This window comes from Schistocerca serialis, chromosome 4, assembly GCF_023864345.2.
Source record: "Schistocerca serialis cubense isolate TAMUIC-IGC-003099 chromosome 4, iqSchSeri2.2, whole genome shotgun sequence".
In the NCBI taxonomy this organism is placed as follows: domain Eukaryota; kingdom Metazoa; phylum Arthropoda; class Insecta; order Orthoptera; family Acrididae; genus Schistocerca; species Schistocerca serialis.
In genome coordinates, this window is record NC_064641.1 from 350,040,970 (window position 1) to 350,059,717 (window position 18,748).

Below are 18,748 nucleotides of genomic sequence, written 5' to 3' on the forward strand. Positions count from 1 at the left end.
TGGGGGCAGTGCGTACTACCTACTACCTCCAATAGAGGGGAAAGGCGGGAGGGAGGAGGCAGGGGAACTGTTCAGATGAACTGCGCGGGGAACCCCGGCGCCACCTGCCAGAGGCAAGAACTGGCCCGGCTTTCTCCGTACGGATCCCGTGCTGCTACTTCTCCAGGTATTGATCTACCACCAGAATCAGACCGAGTGGCTCACATCTGTCAGTCTTCATTGCTCTCACCCGCCTGTACCATTCTCTCCTTTCCCACATTTTAAGTCAAAAATGGAAAAGATACAAGAAGTCACTTTTTTCAATTCGTCAAGTTTGGAAGCCTACACTCCATCAAAAGGCTATGCAAATCGTATAGCTGATACATTTTCCTACCATGTTTCTTTTTCTTCGTCCTTTCTCGTTTCCATCTTCCTCCTCCAATCTTCATCATCCCTACTCCAGCCTCGACTCTCCACACTCCAACCTACATCCATCCTACTGAAACCTCGACCCTCCCTACTCCGGTATCCTCCCTACTATAGCCAGCACCCTTTCTCTATTCAGCACCCTTCCTTCTCATTCCGTGCACCCCACTTCGCCCACCTTCCCTCTCGCCAACTCATGTTCTTACCTACGTGATTAGAATAATACACATCCACGTACATGCACACACCCATTCAACCCCACAACATACGTAATGTTTAATTTTTGTAAGACCCGAGAACAGACCTGGACGATTCCGCGTTGCTAACAGACTATCTAGTCGTCCATTACCATTCTGCGCCATTTAGATTCGGTGGGGAGGGATACGCGGTCTTCCAGGTGTTGTCAGCTTTCCTAATATTGGAGCCGTTACTTCTCATTCAAGTTTCACTTCGACCAGCATAGAGCTATAGTGATTGTATGTTGGTATTAATGCGCAAAACCACAAAACTAGCAGGAAAACAAGAACGTAAGCTACAGTAAAGGCAAAATTTCAAATCATATAATTGTTGTGTCTCTTTTACTTTATTTTTAACACGATGGTTTCCTACATTAGTGCCAACATACAATCAATACAGCTCTTCGGTCAGTGTGTGTGACTGCCATGTGGAGATCTCTCATATAATTACCCGTAACGTTAGTAATAAATGCTTCACGGAGATCTTTCCACGTCGAACTTATACTCTTAGCTATCGTCATTGTCAACAGAGTGACAAACATGACGGGGAACGATCTCTGTGAAGAGTTTGGTCCACAATGTCGCAAAACATGTGCTGTCTAGAAAAACAGGATTCCGAATTACCAAGAAGAACTTGAAACAGTGAACGAAACCAGTGTAACGCCAATTGCAGCGTCTTCTGAGGAAAAATCAGCAGAAGCGGTAATAACCATAGCATAAAATTAACTAAAACGTTGTAAGTAGCTTTTACGATATATCTTTGGCACTAACTAGTCTTGGTTGAGAAACCATAAAGTTCGGCCTCAGAGCTCCCTTCTGTGACGAACTGTCTTAGATCTGAAGTTTAGTCTCCTATCGGTTACGATTTTTTTGTTGTTGTTTAAAAGAAAGAAACATAACAGTTAGATAAAAATTTCTGTAGCCAATACGTTTAAGAAAAAAAATATTTTTTCTAGTTTTCTTCTTTAGTCTTTGTCATCATTATCTGATCCTGTTTATGATGGGAACTGACTGTAGTTAATGCCATAGGAGATTTTCTAATACTAAAATAAAACACTTACTTGTCGTGGCTATAAAATTCTTCAGAGACACTTCGCATCCTAGGCACTATTTTGAACTTTCAGCGATTCGTAATCCAATTACACTACTGCCCATTAAAATTGCTACACCAAGAAGAAATGCAGATGATAAACGCGTATTCATGGAGAAATATATTATACTAGAACTGACATGTGATTACATTTTCACGCAATTTGGGTGCACACATCTTGAGAAATCAGTACCCAGAACAACTACCTCTGGCCGTAATAACAGCCTTGATACGCCTGGGCATTGAGTCAAACAGAGCTTGAATGGCGTGTACAGGTACAGCTGCCCATGCAGCTTCAACACGATATCACAGTTCATCAAGAGTAGTGACTGGTGTATTGTGACGAGCCAGTTGCTCGGCCACCATTGACCAGACGTTTTCAATTGGTGAGAGATGTGGAGAATGTGCTGGCCAGGGCAGCAGTCGAACATTTTCAGTATCCAGAAAGGCCGGTACGGGACCTGCAACATTTGGTCGTGCATTGTCCTGCTGAGATGTAGGGTTTCGCAGGGATCAAATGAAGGGTAGAGCTACGCGTCGTTACACATCTGAAATTTAACGTCCACTGTTCAAACTGCTGTCAATGCGAACAAGAGGTGACCGAGACGTGTAACCAATGGCACCCCATACCATCACGCCGGGTGATACGCCAGTATGGCGATGACGACTACACGCTTCCAATGTGCGTTCACCGCGATGTCGCCGAACAAGGATGCGACCATCATGAAGCTGTAAACAGAACCTGGATTCATCCGAAAAAATGACGTGCCATTCGTGCACCCAGGTTCGTCGTCGAGTACACCATCACAGGCAGCGTCAAGGGTAACCGCAGCCACGGTCTCCGAGCTGACAGTCCGTGCTGCTGCAAACGTCGTCGAACTGTTCGTTCAGATGGTTGTTGTTTTGCAAACGTCTCCATCTTTTGACTCAGGGATCGAGACGTGGCTGCACGATCTGTTACAGCCATGCGGATAAGATGCCTGTCATCTCGAGTGCTAGTGGTACGAGGCCGTTGAGATCCAGCACGGCGTTCTGTATCACCCTCCTGAACCCACCGATTCCATATTCTGCTAACAGTCATTGGATCTCGACCAACGCGAGCAGCAATGTCGCGTTACGATAAACCGCAATCGCGATAGGCTACAATCCGACCTTTATCAAAGTCGTAAACGTCATGGTACGCATTTCTCCTCCTTACACGACGCATCACAACAACGTTTTACCAGGCAACGCCGGTCAACTGCTGTTTGTGTATGAGAAATCGGTCGGAAACTTTCCTCATGTCAGCACGTTGCAGGTGCTGAATGCTCTGAAAAGCTAATCATTTGCATATCACAGTATCTTCTTCCTGTCGGTTAAATTTCGCGTCTGTAGCACGTCATCTTCGTGGTGTAGCAATTATAATGGCCAGTAGTGTATATTCCTACTTAAGTCTTTCTCGGTGGGTGTATAATGGCAGTTGGTGTTGATGTACTACCTTCCAATGGCAGACACAAAAACAGTAGTGCTGAAGATCATTTTACACTACTGATTATCTTTTCTTGTCTTGGGTCCCCAGTAATAAAACTTTTAAAAACACGTCACTACCTCCTTTGACTGGTAAAATTACTTTATTTACAACCTTGTAACGTTGTTGCTTTAATTTTCTATGAAAGCGGTGCTGATGTTCAAGACCATAAAAGTGGGTTAAAAGCTGTGAGCTGTCTGGGGAAGTTAACCTTGCATTACTGAGCAACTGTTTCACCAGGTATCCAGTCTAGCTTACCAAATTCCCAACCAGACTAACATTAATTATAATCTTCTAATAGTCATACGAGAACCGGTTATATATATATATATATATATATATATATATATATATATATATATATATATATATATATATATAAAAGAGAATTTAAACAAAAAGAAATAAATCGGTTTATATTTGGAAATTTATTTTAACATTGATCATTGAAATTTCAGCATATTAAACTTGATTCTTAAGTAAGCTGGTGCCTTATTTAGGACTATGAAAATGTGAGTTTGTAATCTCACGGAACACATCAAATATGGAGCCAAGATTGGGAGACTGCATACAACACTGCATTCATAAAATAACACACGAAGAACGTTGAAACATGCAAGAGGAAATTAACCACAACCAAGCGATTCAATTTTCACCCAAAGAAGTTACGTTCGTAACGCAATCCTGTCCGTCATGTAATTACCACACACTGGTATACTAAATTCATACTAACTCTCTGTGAAATCTTCCCGAAATGAAAAGCTGAGGGCTACTTTGATGATTACACCACATGCTTCACGTGGTCAGCTTGGTTTACACAAAGAGTGTAACTCCACAATAATTTTGATAATTAAAATAAATTAGATCGAAAACCAATTTACAAAAGAAAAACCTCGAACTGGTTACTATCGTCTTACTATTAACCTGATGGGTCAAACAATTGTATAAGCACGTGGTACTGGTCTCACAAAGTATACCCCACGTGGGTTGAACATAAAGAAAGTTGCGATATTGAAAAATATTGTCAAGACGAGACGTTATAATCTCACGCACATTCGCATTGATGATGCTAGTTAGAGTTACTGATCAACACGTGGTCCCACTTTACTCGCAAAGTAGTGACAAAGCAACTACCGGAATATATTCTGAACTTCACACTCGAATTACACTGCATTACAATTTAAGATAACATTAGATATTTTAGAGCTAAACCTGAAATAAAGGTGATTAAATTTTCAGTTAGGCTAAACTTAAGAAATCCATTGTCCTACGGACTTAGCAGACACGCGCTTAGCCGGAGATCTTACCACTTCAGACGCTCGCCGCGGACAGACTGATCTGCGCTCCTACCGAGCGTGCTTCCCAAATACAAACGGAAGTGACCAGAGAGGCAGCTTCCTATACCAACATGACAAGGGATGGACAGGACCATACTAAGCATAGAAACCTCTCTGCTTTTAGAAAGCGTAGCTACCTGTTCCGACGTTGGTCCTACTGTTCTCTAGCAGACAGGCTTGTCTGCTACCATCCAGCATGCAACTACAAATACATTTGCTCATTCATCCTCTCACACAGGTTCCGTATGAGACTGTGTGACATGAATTACATATAAACTGTATTTTAAAGTGTAGTAGTGTGACAGATCGTTCTTGTTTATGTGTCAAAATAACACGTTTCACCCCTCAGTCTCCTCCCAGATAGTCAGAAACACCACAGTAAATTTAGAAGAGGAATTTGTGCCGTAAATGACAACAGATTTAAGAAATTAACATGAAAGGAATCCAACAGAAACCTTTCAACCTGCACAACTGCAATTACTCTTATAGCGATTTTCAAGTGGAACAATTTCTGAAAAATAAGATCTACGGAATATTTTCATTTAGTAGAAGTGGAAATACAAAATTACCAGACGGTGTATTACATGTCATCGTCACATACTGCATAATCGGTAAATATGTTCATAACAAAATGACGGGAGAAAACACTGCAACACCAAAACGTAATTAATGTAGAGTAATTAAATTCAGTGAATACATCTGTCTAGGCAACATATATAAGTGACTGACATTGAAAGATCAGAGGTTGATGTAAGCACGAGATAAGGCATTACAAATGTGAAATGCTGGTACATTAATATCCGATGTAGCCGCCGAAATATTGAATGCAAGCATGCATTCATTAAGTATTCCATTCAAACAATGGAACGTAAAACTGAAGATGTGGTATATGATGATCAGTTTAGCTATAGGAAAAGTAAAGACACCAAGAAGCAAGTCTGTAGAAAAATCAAGAGATTTTCGTAGGACTCGTCTACCTGGAAAAAGAGTTCGACAATGTAAAACTGTGCAAGATGTTCGAAATTCTGAGAAAAATGCGGTAAGCAATAGGGAGAGACGGATAATATACAATATGTACAAGAGCCAAGAGGAATAATAAGAATGGATGCCTTGTTATCTACAGTGAAAATGAAGAAGAATTACAGATCTGCTGAATGGAATGAACGCGCTAATGAGTGGATAATATGGATTGAGAATAAAGCGAAGAAAGACGAAAGTAATGAAAAGTAGCAGAAATGAGGACAGCGAGAAACCGAACATCAGGACTGATGGTCACGATGTAGATGAAATTAAGGAATTCTACTACATAGGCCGCTAAATAACCAATGACGGGCGGAGCAAGGACATCAAAAGCTTACTAGCACTGGCAAAAAGAGCATCCCTGGCCAAGAGAATTCTACTAGTATCAAACACAGGCATTAATTTGAGAAAGAAATTTCTGACACTGTACGTCTGGAGCATAGGATTGTATGGCAGTGAAACATGGAATGTGAAAAAATCTGTCAGACAAGCGAAACATTTGAAATGTGGTGCTACAGACGATTGTTGGAAATAGTTGGACTGATGAGGTAAGGAATGAGGAGGTTCTGTGAAGAATCGGAGAGGAAAGGATTATGTGGAAAACAGTGACAGGAAGAAGGGACCGGATGAGACGGCATCTGTTAAGATATCACAGAATACTTCCATAGTTCATGGAATGACTTCAATGGTACTAGAGGGAGGTGTACAGGGCAGAAACTGTAGAGGAAGAGAGAGATTAGAATACATCTAGTAAATAATTGAGGACGTAGGTTGCAAATACTGCTCTGAGATGAAGTAATTGACACAAGAGAGGAATTCAGAAGACTGACGAATAAAGAAAGTAAAAAAGAAGAAGAAGAAGCTTCTTCATTCGTTTGTTGTAGTCTGCTGTGTCCTGTACAATGGTAGCGTTGCCCTTGTCTGCCTGTGCCATTACTAACTGAGGGTCTTCTTCAGCTCAACGATAGCAAATCGTTCCTCCCTGCTTATGTTTTCTTTGTACGGCTTTACATCAGTCAGGACTCGTACCGTTTCTTGTCCGATATTCTCTGCTTTAGCTCGTGGTATATGTCATAGCCACGATCAGTGATATTGTCGCTCCATCTTGTGGCTTGTTGAAAGGTTGACCTGTCGACCTTGTCCCAGTCTCCCATCTCCAGCTTTTTTGTCAGGAAGAGGTGCGGTTCACACAGTTTCCTGTTGTTGTTGTTGATGATGTTCTCGAGTCTAATACGAATGTGCCGGATCCTCTTTCTTAGTAAAGCCTTATTCGCCTTAAACAGATATTCTTAGCCTTGTTCGATTTTGTACGGAACGTCGGCTGTAAGAGTTTTGGAGCTACATTGGTGTCACTACATCTTTTCAAAAAGCAGAATCATTCAGCAATTTACCTCTTTTTAGTCGCAGCGATTAAAGCTGCCCTATGTTTCTGTATACTTCCTGCCCAAACAGGTTAGTTAAATTAAGTGTGGGCTTCCGGGGGCTCCTCCCACCATCATCCACACAGAAGTTCCCCGTTCACACTTAAACCATGAAAGCCCACAATCAGCGATGACGGACACATGAAGGCGAAACTATGACACCTAAGATCCGTTTCTGCAGCCATCGGTTGTGGCAAGAATATGACAGATGAAATATGAAGATAAAGTATGAAGCCAATACCGAATAGCAGAAGGAAGAACAGAACATAGACCTATTACCATATGTACAAGGGGTCACTGAACGTGTGGGCAAAATTCTCCGCCGAGAGAGCACGAAGCCAATCTTTCGGAGCAAAAATAAAATTAAAGATGTTACAGGTCCAACGAAAGATGCTGTCGAGAAGCTAAACACCGCAGGAGTCTACGACATCGGTTGCAAATGTGGACTAGGACGTGTAGGCGAGACGGGGCGGCCGATAGCACAGGAACTGTAGCTCATGAAAGATATATCCGTCAGGGACAAGGCACACGGGCAGCGGTGGCGGAACACTAGGATGAATGCAATGGCCATTAAAATTTCTACACCACGAAGATGACGTGCTACAGATGGGAAATTTAACAGACAGGAAGAAGATGCTGTGATATGCAAATGATTAGCTTTTCAGATCATTCACACAAGGTTGGCGCCTGTGGCAACACCTACAACGTGCTGACATGAGGAAAGTTTCCAACCGATTTTCATACACAAACAGCAGTTGAAGGGCGTTGTTCTGATACCTCGCGTAAGGAGGAGAAATGCGTACCATCACGTTTACGACTTTGATAAAGGTCGAATTGTAGCCTATCGCGATTGACGTTTATCGTATCACGACATTGCTGCTCGCGTTGGTCGAGATCCAGTGACTTAGTATAATATGGAATCGGTGGGTTTAGCAGGGTAATACGGAACGCCGTGCTCGATCCCAATGGCCTCCTATCACTAGCAGTCGAGATGACAGGCATCTTATCCGCATGGCTGTAACGGATCGTGCAGCCACGTCTCGATCCTTGAGTCAAGAGATGGGGACGTTTGCAAGACAATAACCATCTGAACGAACAGTTCGACGACGTTTGCATCAGCATGGACTATCAGCTCGGAAACCGTGGCTGCGGTTACCCCAGACGCTGTATCACAGATAGGAGCGCCTGAGATGGTGTATTCAACGGCGAACCTGGGTGCACGAATGGCAAAACGTCATTTTTTCAGATGAATCCAGGTTCTGTTAACAACATCATGATGGTCGCATCCATGTTTGGCGACATCGTGGTGAACGCACATTGGAAGCGTGTAGTCGTCATCGCCATACTGGCGTATCACCCGGCGTGATGGTATGGGGTGCCATTGGTTACACGTCTCGGTCACCTCTTGTTCGCATTGACAGCACTTTGAACAGTGGACGTTAAATTTCAGATGTGTAACGACGCGTGGCTCTACCCTTCATTTGATCCCTGCGAAACCCTACATCTCAGCAGGACAATGCACGACCAAATGTTGCAGGTCCCGTACGGGCCTTTCTGGATACAGAAAATGTTCGACTGCTGCCCTGGCCAGCACATTCTCCAGATCTCTCACCAACTGAAAACGTCTGGTCAATGGTGGCCGAGCAACTGGTTCGTCACAATACGCCAGTCACTACTCTTGATGAACTGTTGTATCGTTTTGAAGCTGCATGGGCAGCTGTACATGTACACGCCATACAAGCTCTGTTTGACTCAATGCCCAGACGTATCAAGGCTGTTATTACGGCCAGAAGGGGTTGTTCTGGGCACTGATTTCCCAGGATCTATGCACCGAAATTGCGTGAAAATGTAATCACAAGTCTATTCTAGCATAATATATTTGTCCAATGAATACCCGTTTATCATATACATTGTTTGTTGGTGTAGCAATTTTAATGGCCAGTAGTGTAATCATTCGTGAAGCCCGCTTACAGGCGGAACAGCCATTTACATTGATGAAGAAAATTAAGGAGGGCGATAGGAACGGCCAAGCGACCCGCCAAGATGAACAGAGAGGACGGCGTCGTGGCTGCCAGCAGTGACAACGCTATGTTATAGGACAGCGCGCAAGGCAACTCACACAGGCGTGCCGAAGACAGCGGTGGTCGTACATATTAACAGAGCGCAGTGACGCCGCAGCCCGCACCTGCCAACAATTAAACAGCACTGCGGCACAGCTACCGCCTGTTTCTAAGTCGCCTGTATCCACCAATGGCAAGAAACAATGTAAAAACCAACCAGCCGCTTCTTTATCCGCCAGTGACAAAGATTAATATAAAGACCAATAATCCTCGCACAAACGGAAAAAATGTCCGACATCGAAATAAGTGTCCAAGGAATAGAAACGCAACTGGAATCACTCAACAGAGGAAAGTCCACTGGACCCGACGGGATACCAGTTCGATTCTACACAGAGTACGCGAAAGAACTTGCCCCCCTTCTAACATCGGTGTACCGCAAGTCTCTAGAGGGACGGAAGGTTCCAAATGATTGGAAAAGAGCATAGGTAGTCCCAGTCTTCAACAAGGGTCGTCGAGCTGATGCGCAAAACTGTAGACCTATATCCCTGACGTCGATCTGTTGTAGAATTTTAGAACATGTTTTTAGCTCGTGTATCATATCGTTTCTGGAAACCTAGAATCTACTCTGTAGGAATCAACATGGATTCCGAAAACAGCGATCGGTTGAGACCCAACTCGCTTTATTTGTTCATGAGACCCAGAAAATATTAGATACAGGCTCCCAAGTAGATGCCATTTTCCTTGACTTCCGGAAGGCGTTCGATACAGTTCCGCAGTGTCGCTTGATAAACAAAGTGAGAGCTTACGGAATATCAGACCAGCTGTGTGGCTGGATTGAAGAGTTTTTAGCAAACAGAACACAGCATGTTGTTCTCAATGGAGAGACGTCTACAGACGTCAAAGTAAGCTCTGGCGTGCCACAGGCGAGTATTATGAGACCATTGCTTTTCACAATATATATAAATGACCTAGCAGATAGTGTCGGAAGTTCCATGCGGCTTTTCGCGGATGATGCTGTAGTAAACAGAGAAGTTGCAGCATTAGAAAATTGCAGCGAAATGGAAGAAAATCTGCAGCGGATAGGCACTTGGTGCAGGGAGTGGCAACTGACCCTTAGCATAGACAAACGTGATGTATTGCGAATACATAGAAAGAAGGATTCTTTATTGTATGGTTATATGATAGCGGAACAAACACTGGTAGCAGTTACTTCTGTAAAATATCTGGGAGTACGCGTGCGGAACGATTTGAAGTGGAATGATCATATAAAATTAATTGTTGGTAAGGCGGGTACCAGGTTGAGATTGATTGGGAGAGTCCTTTAGAAAATGTAGTCTATCAACAAAGGAGGTGGCTTACAAAATACTCGTTCGACCTATACTTGAGTACTGCTCATAAGTGTGGGATCCGTACCAGGTCGGGTTGTCGGAGGAGATAGAGAAGATCCAAAGAAGAGCGGTGCGTTTCGTCGCAGGGTTATTTGGTAAGCGTGATAGCGTTACGGAGATGTTTAGCAAACTCAAGTGGCAGACTCGGCAAGAGAGGCGATCTGCCCAGCTTGCTGCCCAGGTTTCGAGAGGGTACGTTTCTGGATAAGGTATCGAATATATTGCTTCCCCCTACTTATACCTCCCGAGGAGATCACGAATATAAAATTAGAGAGATTCGAGCGCGCTTTCCGGCAGTTGATCTTCCCGCGAACCATACGCGACTGGAACAGGAAAGGGAAGTAATGACAGTGGCACGTAAAGTGCCCTCCGCCACACACCGTTGGGTGGCTTGCGGGGTATATATGTAGATGTAGATGTAGAATAAAGAACGCCTAACACCCCTCCTCCTATCCTCAAGTACACTATGAAAGCACGCAAACAGTTTCCTCCGATACTATACAAAATCCGTTATTCAGCTCAGCACAAAGCCCTGAGAGAGGCCGTTTGCAATAGTGCCCGAAACGTCGGACAATTTAATATACTGTCAATTCGATCAACAGCGCATAAGAATTATACTGATAAAGATATTCGCAAAGAGCCATAATGGACATTGACAATACTTAATCCGCTGTACCAATCACGAATGGGAACAGAAGTGGGGAGAATACCACTGACATACTCCGCGCAACCTTTCCCTGTCTGCTCCCCTTCCCTCCACACAATTTCTACCCACGCCGTGCTGCGTCTTGCGGGATACAAACAGTACAAACAGATATAGACTGCTTAGGCGTTTCTGTTTTACTCTGCAGCGTCGCTAGGGTTAAGGCCCTCCTCACACAGAGCAACTGAATTGAGGCTCGTTGACGGCGCAAGTTAATAGCTGGTAGTTTGCGAATCATTTCCGTATAGTTGAGTATGACTCTGCAGATACCGCGACTGAAGAGTAACACACCAACAAATCGTTTGCAACGTGTTACTATCCAGTTATCAGCGTCTTAGAGTCCACGATACGAAGCATGTGAGTTGCGTCACGTCCTCCATAACAGCTCTGTATCGTTTTATTTAGAAAATGGAGGATCAGCTTTTGAACACCATCTTTGTACGCGAGACACAAAAACATGCCGTTGTATACAACTGTTAATCTTCTAGGCTACTGCAGGAGAGATTTGAGATAAATAGTGCAGTGGGACGTGTATGTGGTGTTCCGTGTTTCATGTACTGTGCGGCAGTGGGAGCAAATAGCAAGAAAGAGATAAATCATACGGGTAGTTTTATTTTCTGTGACTAGCAGCGCCACTGTCGCCCAGTAAAATTAAATTATAGTGTGAAAACTAACAGCGAAAGCAACAGAAAAGTCACAAATTTCCGTTAACTGTAAATATGTTAACATACTCTCGATTGTATAAAAACAATTAATTTCGATTTAGTTTGTTGTAGCTCATTCACTGGTGCAAACAACCCGCAGTGTATGCCATTAGGCAGACAGTTGTCAATTTAAGTCTTCAGTTCGTCCCGTAACCTTTGAGTCACACCCCTCAACAACTTCGCAATGAGTATCGCAAAGCGGTACTCGACGGGAAGGGAAGTCGCGTGGAAACGAAACTGCAGGGCGAAATTCGCTACAGATGGACTACATGTACGAATATATGCGACATATGTTACATATATGTGACATGGGCGTGCAAGAGAAAAGCCACACACGTGTAAAACGCTCCTCCTAAATCCCTAAACGTCTTCAGTCAAATTTGGTACACGTACTACTCGCTATTTGGATAGAAATATTATTGGGGGTAACGACAAGCAACTTCCTATTGGGATGGGGACGATAACAAGGAAAAGAAGCGGATACGAGGAGATGGACGGAAAGTGAGGGACAAGGAGGGGATGGAAACAGATAGGTGAGAGGAGTAGAAACTATTCCTTAACTAATTTCTACTGATATGTTTATCAGAACGCTATATAGCATAATGCAGTGATCCTCTAACAGAAATTCTCTGTTCAAGCAACCTACGAATCCAGAATCTTTCTTGCGATTTTCTCAGCTCTTCTTCTGACAATAGCTAACAGAGTTAACGCAGCTGTTTTACGCGTGTCCATTTTCGTAAACTGTATGCACGGTCATGCATCTAAACAACAAGGAAGCGAGAGGGTAACTGCGCCTGGTTATAAATGGTAAAGCTGTCAGCCACGAGAATTTCCCAAAATATCTCGGTATTAAGCTAGATCGCTGCATGACTTTCAGACAACACCTAACACCTAACTGATAAAGACGAGAAATAACCCGCTCAACAGACTGGTAGTCACCACTTGGGGTTGTGATGCTGCCACTCTACAAACTGCTGCACTGGCACACGTGTATAGCGCTGCAGAATACCGTGCCCCAGTCTGGAGCAGAAGCCCGCACGCCTAAAAAGTGGATGTATAACTAAATACTACTCTGAGAACCGTCACCGGCACTCTCAGGCCTGCCCCCGTTGAGTGGCTTCCGGTGCTGGCAAACATCGCTCCTTCTTCCATACGTAGAGAGAAAGCAACCCAGGATATAGTAGAAAAATTGAAGCAAACCCAAGGCTACCCATACATGCCGACATGGGAGGACCCACGTGACTCAAGTCCAGGAAACCCATCGTCTGGAGCAGAACATTGGGCACAAAAGGTTTCGATGCTGAATGGAAGAAAGCATGGTAGGGTCTGAGAAGCGGCGTCGTGGAAAACCATCACCTAATCCACGACCCAACCAAAAGGAACGAAGGCTTCAATCTCAACAGGAAACACTGGTCGGCTCTAAACAGGTTTCGCACGGGAGTTGGACGATGCAGACAGCAAACAACCAAACGGGGCCATACAGACGATTCGTGTTGTGAGTGTGGCGAGGTACAAACAATGGACCATCTTCTGGTTTGTAACATTCATGGTTTCAGAGACGGCTCTCTTATGTCGCTCCATAAGTTAACGGACAATGCCAGGAAATGGCTCCATAATCTTAATGTTACTGTGTAATTAATTGTCTTCAATTTATGTGATTTTTGTTCCATTTAATGTAATAATGTAGTTTCCCTGACATAATTGTAATGTAATAACTGACATAATTTGTTTCCACATTGTAAGTTCCAAACGTTTATTGTGATTTATATTAATCTTATCTGTTCTTTGTAAAATGTATCTGGCAGATAGAACGAGAAATAAATAATTCCTTAACCCAATCAAATTTTCATCCCATTGTCGGTTTTAAACGGAATATGGTTAAGAATAGTCTCTAACGGCAGTTTTCGCATGCGTGATTTCCATATTCTCGATGTTTCATTCACTGCTAACACTCTGAAATAACATACTTCATTACAAAGATTTGAAGATCGAGATTCATTTCGTGATTTCACTTGAATCGAAGAAGAGATTTTTTCGAAGGTGCATACCGTCACTGAAGAAGATATTTACCTTGAAGACACCAAATATGGGCCAGTCCATAAACCCAGGGATGGGTATATATATTTTACAGAAAGTTTCATAACAGCAAAAACCTACAGTGAGTAAAGTTACCTTCACACATTCTGGGAGCTGGCGAAACATTCCAATCGTTGGCCTCTGCTACTGGAATTGATGCAAATTTATTAGTTATAACAGGTAACACCGACTTTTGAGATAATACTTGTAAATGAATAAAAACGACGCAGAATAATATATAGAAAAATACATTAAAAAATACCGGAGGCGGCTGGACGCAAACTCGCTACCTTGTTCATCGCACCTCAGTGGCCCACGACGCTATCAATTCTGCTTTCCAGAGCTTCAACACAGCTACCTGGCCACCGCACATGGCAAACACTGTTGTAAAGATCGTAAGTACAAATGTTACTTCCTGGTATTTAGTATGCAAACTGTACCAGAGAGACATACTTTGATAAATGTTGTGCCGTAGCATTGAAATGTACACTTTCGTAGTATATAAGTTATAACACTAAAATTAACTACACAATGCGTTTACCTACTGATATGTAATTTCTTGACATCTTATTATAACACACCGTAGCTAAAACGACGCATTTTGTAGAGACCATGATTTTGCTGATGCTTCGAAACAGCTTATATTAATTGTACGTACTCTATGAGAGAAGAGACACACAGACACGTTGTTTAACGCCATGCAATATGGCGGCTGCTATGTTCTGCTGGCAATGTACAACGATGTCGCATCTCTTCGGCCACATTCCGCTTCATGAAGCAAAAATCTGATATGCCAGATTCATTTCAGGCTCCGCATTGTAGTGGTACGCAGAATTCCACACTTTGATGTCACCAGCTCCTCGTTCACGTACTTTTTCAAGTTCCGTGAGAGGATAGCTGAAGGGCAGACGCAAAACCGTGTGGCACTGTGTTCCGGACTGACGCAGGGGAAGAACATAGGGCGCTGCTGCAGACTGTCTTACATACAGGCGACGCCACCTGCGCTGCCTTTCAATGGCAGGTGCCATGTTAACCGACACTGCAGATACCCCTCCGCTTGCATTCATCTAGATATTGCTAAAAACGTCATATATTCTTTGTCAGTAGAACTGCAGATTGCGCTATAAGCATGCTGCTCTTTCCACTCATCGTACTCCAAGGACAGAATTCAATAATTTTATTGACAATGATAACAACTTACCGACACAGAACTAGTATACAGGACGTATAATACCAAGCTGACGCCAGCGAGTCCTGTGACGTCATCTTCTAACTCGCCACCTCCGAGCCTCTCCGCCGCAGCCGACACGTCATTTGAGTCTGTTGTCGGGAGTCGATTCACTCAGAAACGTGAGCGAGAACACGAGTTAGCAAATATAACAGCGAGCCCATGACACTCTCGCAACGTATGCAAACGTTTTGAAAGAAATTTCCACTGTTAAACTGAAAATTGATATTAACTTAATTCACACAGTTATGATTTCGGCATTATAACATTCTTGATTGCAGGTTGAAATGTCACAAAATGACCGACCTTACTAAATGATAGAAGCACTTCATATGTCAATATGACTGACTGGTTAGAAGCGAATATTGTTCTCTTTATACATATATTGATAAAGATATACCTTTTTTGAACACAGCTGTAGATCTACTTTAGTATTTAATATCTATTCGAACGAAGTCTAACGATTATGTAGACATGTACACATTTTCGAGTCGTTAACGAGCCCGACAGTACCAGAAAACGTGACGTAAGGGCAAAGTTCATCCTCTAAATGGTGATTAATTGTTAAAATAAATTACTACAATGAATGTTAAACTATACAACTCGCTATTAGCCCATAAAGGACATGTGATGCCGACAGTCGGCCCCTTCGCCTTCTCGATGCTACATTACAGCAGGAAGATCACGTACTTCTGTCTCGTACAAACAGTAAGTTACGACTGGGCGTACATTCCAGGTATGAAGCAACCGCAGCGCCCAGTTCTCAGAATCGCCATACCCGCTGAACTACCAGCGGGAACGAAAGTTTCCCGTTAGCTCTGATGTAACAGCTGCGCCTTGATTTGTGACGAGCGCAAACCGACCAACAGACGAATACCCTCTCCGTTTCTGATCTCTAGAAAGAATAGGCTAACTGAAACTAAAACTTACAATAAACATTGGTCTGAAAACGAATCGTTCGCGAGACAACTGCGGAAATGTGGCTAGGGAGCCGCAACTCACTTCAGTGTCAAGTATTGTCCTAGTTAGTTCTAGCGTACGTGAAAGGTAAACTTCTCGATCAAGTCCCCATGGAAGTGTATCGCTTTCGGCACAAAGCACGAGTGATTGAAACATTACTTGAATGAGTACAGAGAGTGCATGCTTAAGTCGCGTCGGGCAAATTGCTGGACGTACCTCGCTAACCAGATCCATGTTGAGAGAAACGTCCTGGCTCCAGTGAAGCAGACACCATCAGGTGTGAACCAGTGACCGTATCCAGTTGTGCAGTTGTCAACAATCCGGCCCCCAGAGCGCACGTGACCACCTGGCCTGAGGCGGAGATACGAAGCAGACTGCGCTGCTCACGCGTGGCCTGCCCTGTATATACTGGCGGTTTTTGGCTCGCGGCGCGGCGTGCGACGTTCCGAGTGAAGCTGCGAATAGACCAGCTGATGCAACGTAAATACTACCGGGAAATCGCCCACCACCCGACTTACCATTGCTGGCATCATTTGCCAAGTGGGCAACTTAGAACTGTTTACCGTAGGCCCAGTACTATTGACTTCTGGCTCTACTATTACATTCAAAAAGATCTACAAGGTTTGGTTTGGTAGGAATTTAAAAAAATTATTTCATGCTTATTAGGTATACGGACTAAGAAAAAGGCGCTGCATAAGTCCACGTTCTTTTAAATTTTGCACTACCTATTACAAAGGTATTGTGCCATTTCGATGGCGACATATAGTTGTCTTGCCTACGCGATTTTACCTTTGTTGACTTCCATCGGAAAATCAACAAACATTGTAAAAATGTATGTGTGTATGTGTCTATGTTCCATGTCTCCTACTAAATCACTGAAATGGCTTTAATTAAACTTGGAACAGGTCACCCTTGCTGTCAGGCATCAAGCGCTGTGGCGTTAAGAATCACCTCTTTGTCATACTTCGAGAGATATGATGTCATAAACGATGAGCTGCATGAAAAACTGCCGCAGTCACTTCCTTGATATTAACTCTATTCGCAACATACTTCGCTGACATGCTCCACATATTCCGCTGAATGTACCTACAAAAATATATCAATGTACGACACATATTTCAAGAGGTACAACGTCACAAACACTGAAATACGAGGAAAAAAACCCGCATCGTGCATTAAGGTTTAATACATTTATTCTTTTTATAAGACACTCGTACTGTCGAGTCAATTAAGGAAATCCCTGACGCCTCGCAATGATTTTGATAGCTGTCAACCGCGAAGCGCAAACGGCGTTAGGCGAAAGCGACAGTTTCCTATCGAGGTATGAAGAGACATTGCCGTAGACAAGTGACATAATCCAGATGTAGACACGTGAAGCAGCTGCACCCAACGGACGGAAACTGTCTGCGATCATGTTTCTTAACCTGCAGACCAATATATTACTACCGGGAAGTTATAACTGATGTTCAGATACTTACAGAGGTCAGCTGTGGGCAGTAATTATCGCATGGCAGCAGAACTCTGCAGATTTTCTAATGTGTTAATGAGGAAAGTAATTAGTCCCAATTTTAGGCATCAGTTGTAAATCTGACTCTGTGGATGCAAGGAAGTCGTATAGAAATATTTCTGTATGTGATGGGTTGCGAAAGGGAGGTGGGCAGGAAAGGTGAAATAAGTGACAAAGGCGTAATGTTGATATTATTAACAAAGACATAATTTTGATACTATTAACCATCGCTTAGGTAATTTGTTCAATATGTGCACCGGATGCGTCGACGACATTCTGCACGGTGCCAGATTTGCACCTGCTGGTCAAAATTTGAACTAATATTTTCCAGAATAAATCGATTCCTCATCAACGCGTTACAATACCTACCAAGATTTTCTGTCATACGATGATTACAGCCCACACTGGGCCTCTGTGAATATCTCCACTTTAATTATAGCCACCTGGTACATTATGCACATTTCTTTGTACGACTGATTCATAATTTCAAAGGTGTTTTCACGAACAGATGGAAGTGAAATTTTTTAGGGACCTCAGTAACAATCATCTAATTTTTTGTTTTCGTTCCTAACATAAAATTGGCAAAATGAATACTGGGGAATGCCGGGTTCGTCAGCTAGTAAGAAATAAAAGATTTCTCCGATTAAGAAAGCAAGAATGCAAAAAATTACAGAAGCAAATGTGACATCATGAACATAGCGATGCAGGTAACGATAGATTTTTTCAATCGGAAGGCACTACTGGTATTGAATTCGAATATGGAATTGAAAATGTCATATAATACAAGTGTGTATGTATTGAACTGGGGACCTAGAAACGACGGAGAGGCTTCGTCCCCGCCGTAGCCCTCAGTGGTACACAACCCGACAACAGGCTACAGCAGTCCACTCACCCCACAGCCGCCCCACACCGAACCGAGGGTTGTTTTGCGGTTCGGCCCCCAGTGGATTCCCCCGGAAACGTCTCATGATAGATGAGTGTAACCCCAATGATTGCGTGGTAGAGTAATTATGGTGTATGCATGCGTGGAGACGATGTTTGCGCAGCAATCGCCGACATAGTGTACCTGAGGCGGAACAAGGGGAACCAGTCCGCATTCGCCGAGG

General features: G+C 43.3%; 1 protein-coding gene across 1 annotated transcript in view; it reads right to left on the reverse strand.

The window, feature by feature from the left end:
* LOC126474125 (proton-coupled amino acid transporter-like protein pathetic) overlaps positions 1-16,500 on the reverse strand; it is a 74,042-nt gene extending 57,542 nt beyond the window's left edge. Inside the window, exon 1 of the mRNA XM_050101558.1 lies at positions 16,352-16,500. Within this exon, the coding sequence (XP_049957515.1) occupies positions 16,352-16,369 (18 nt within the window). The 5' untranslated portion in view covers positions 16,370-16,500. The remainder of the gene's footprint in view (positions 1-16,351) is intronic.
* Positions 16,501-18,748: the final 2,248 nt, after the last annotated feature.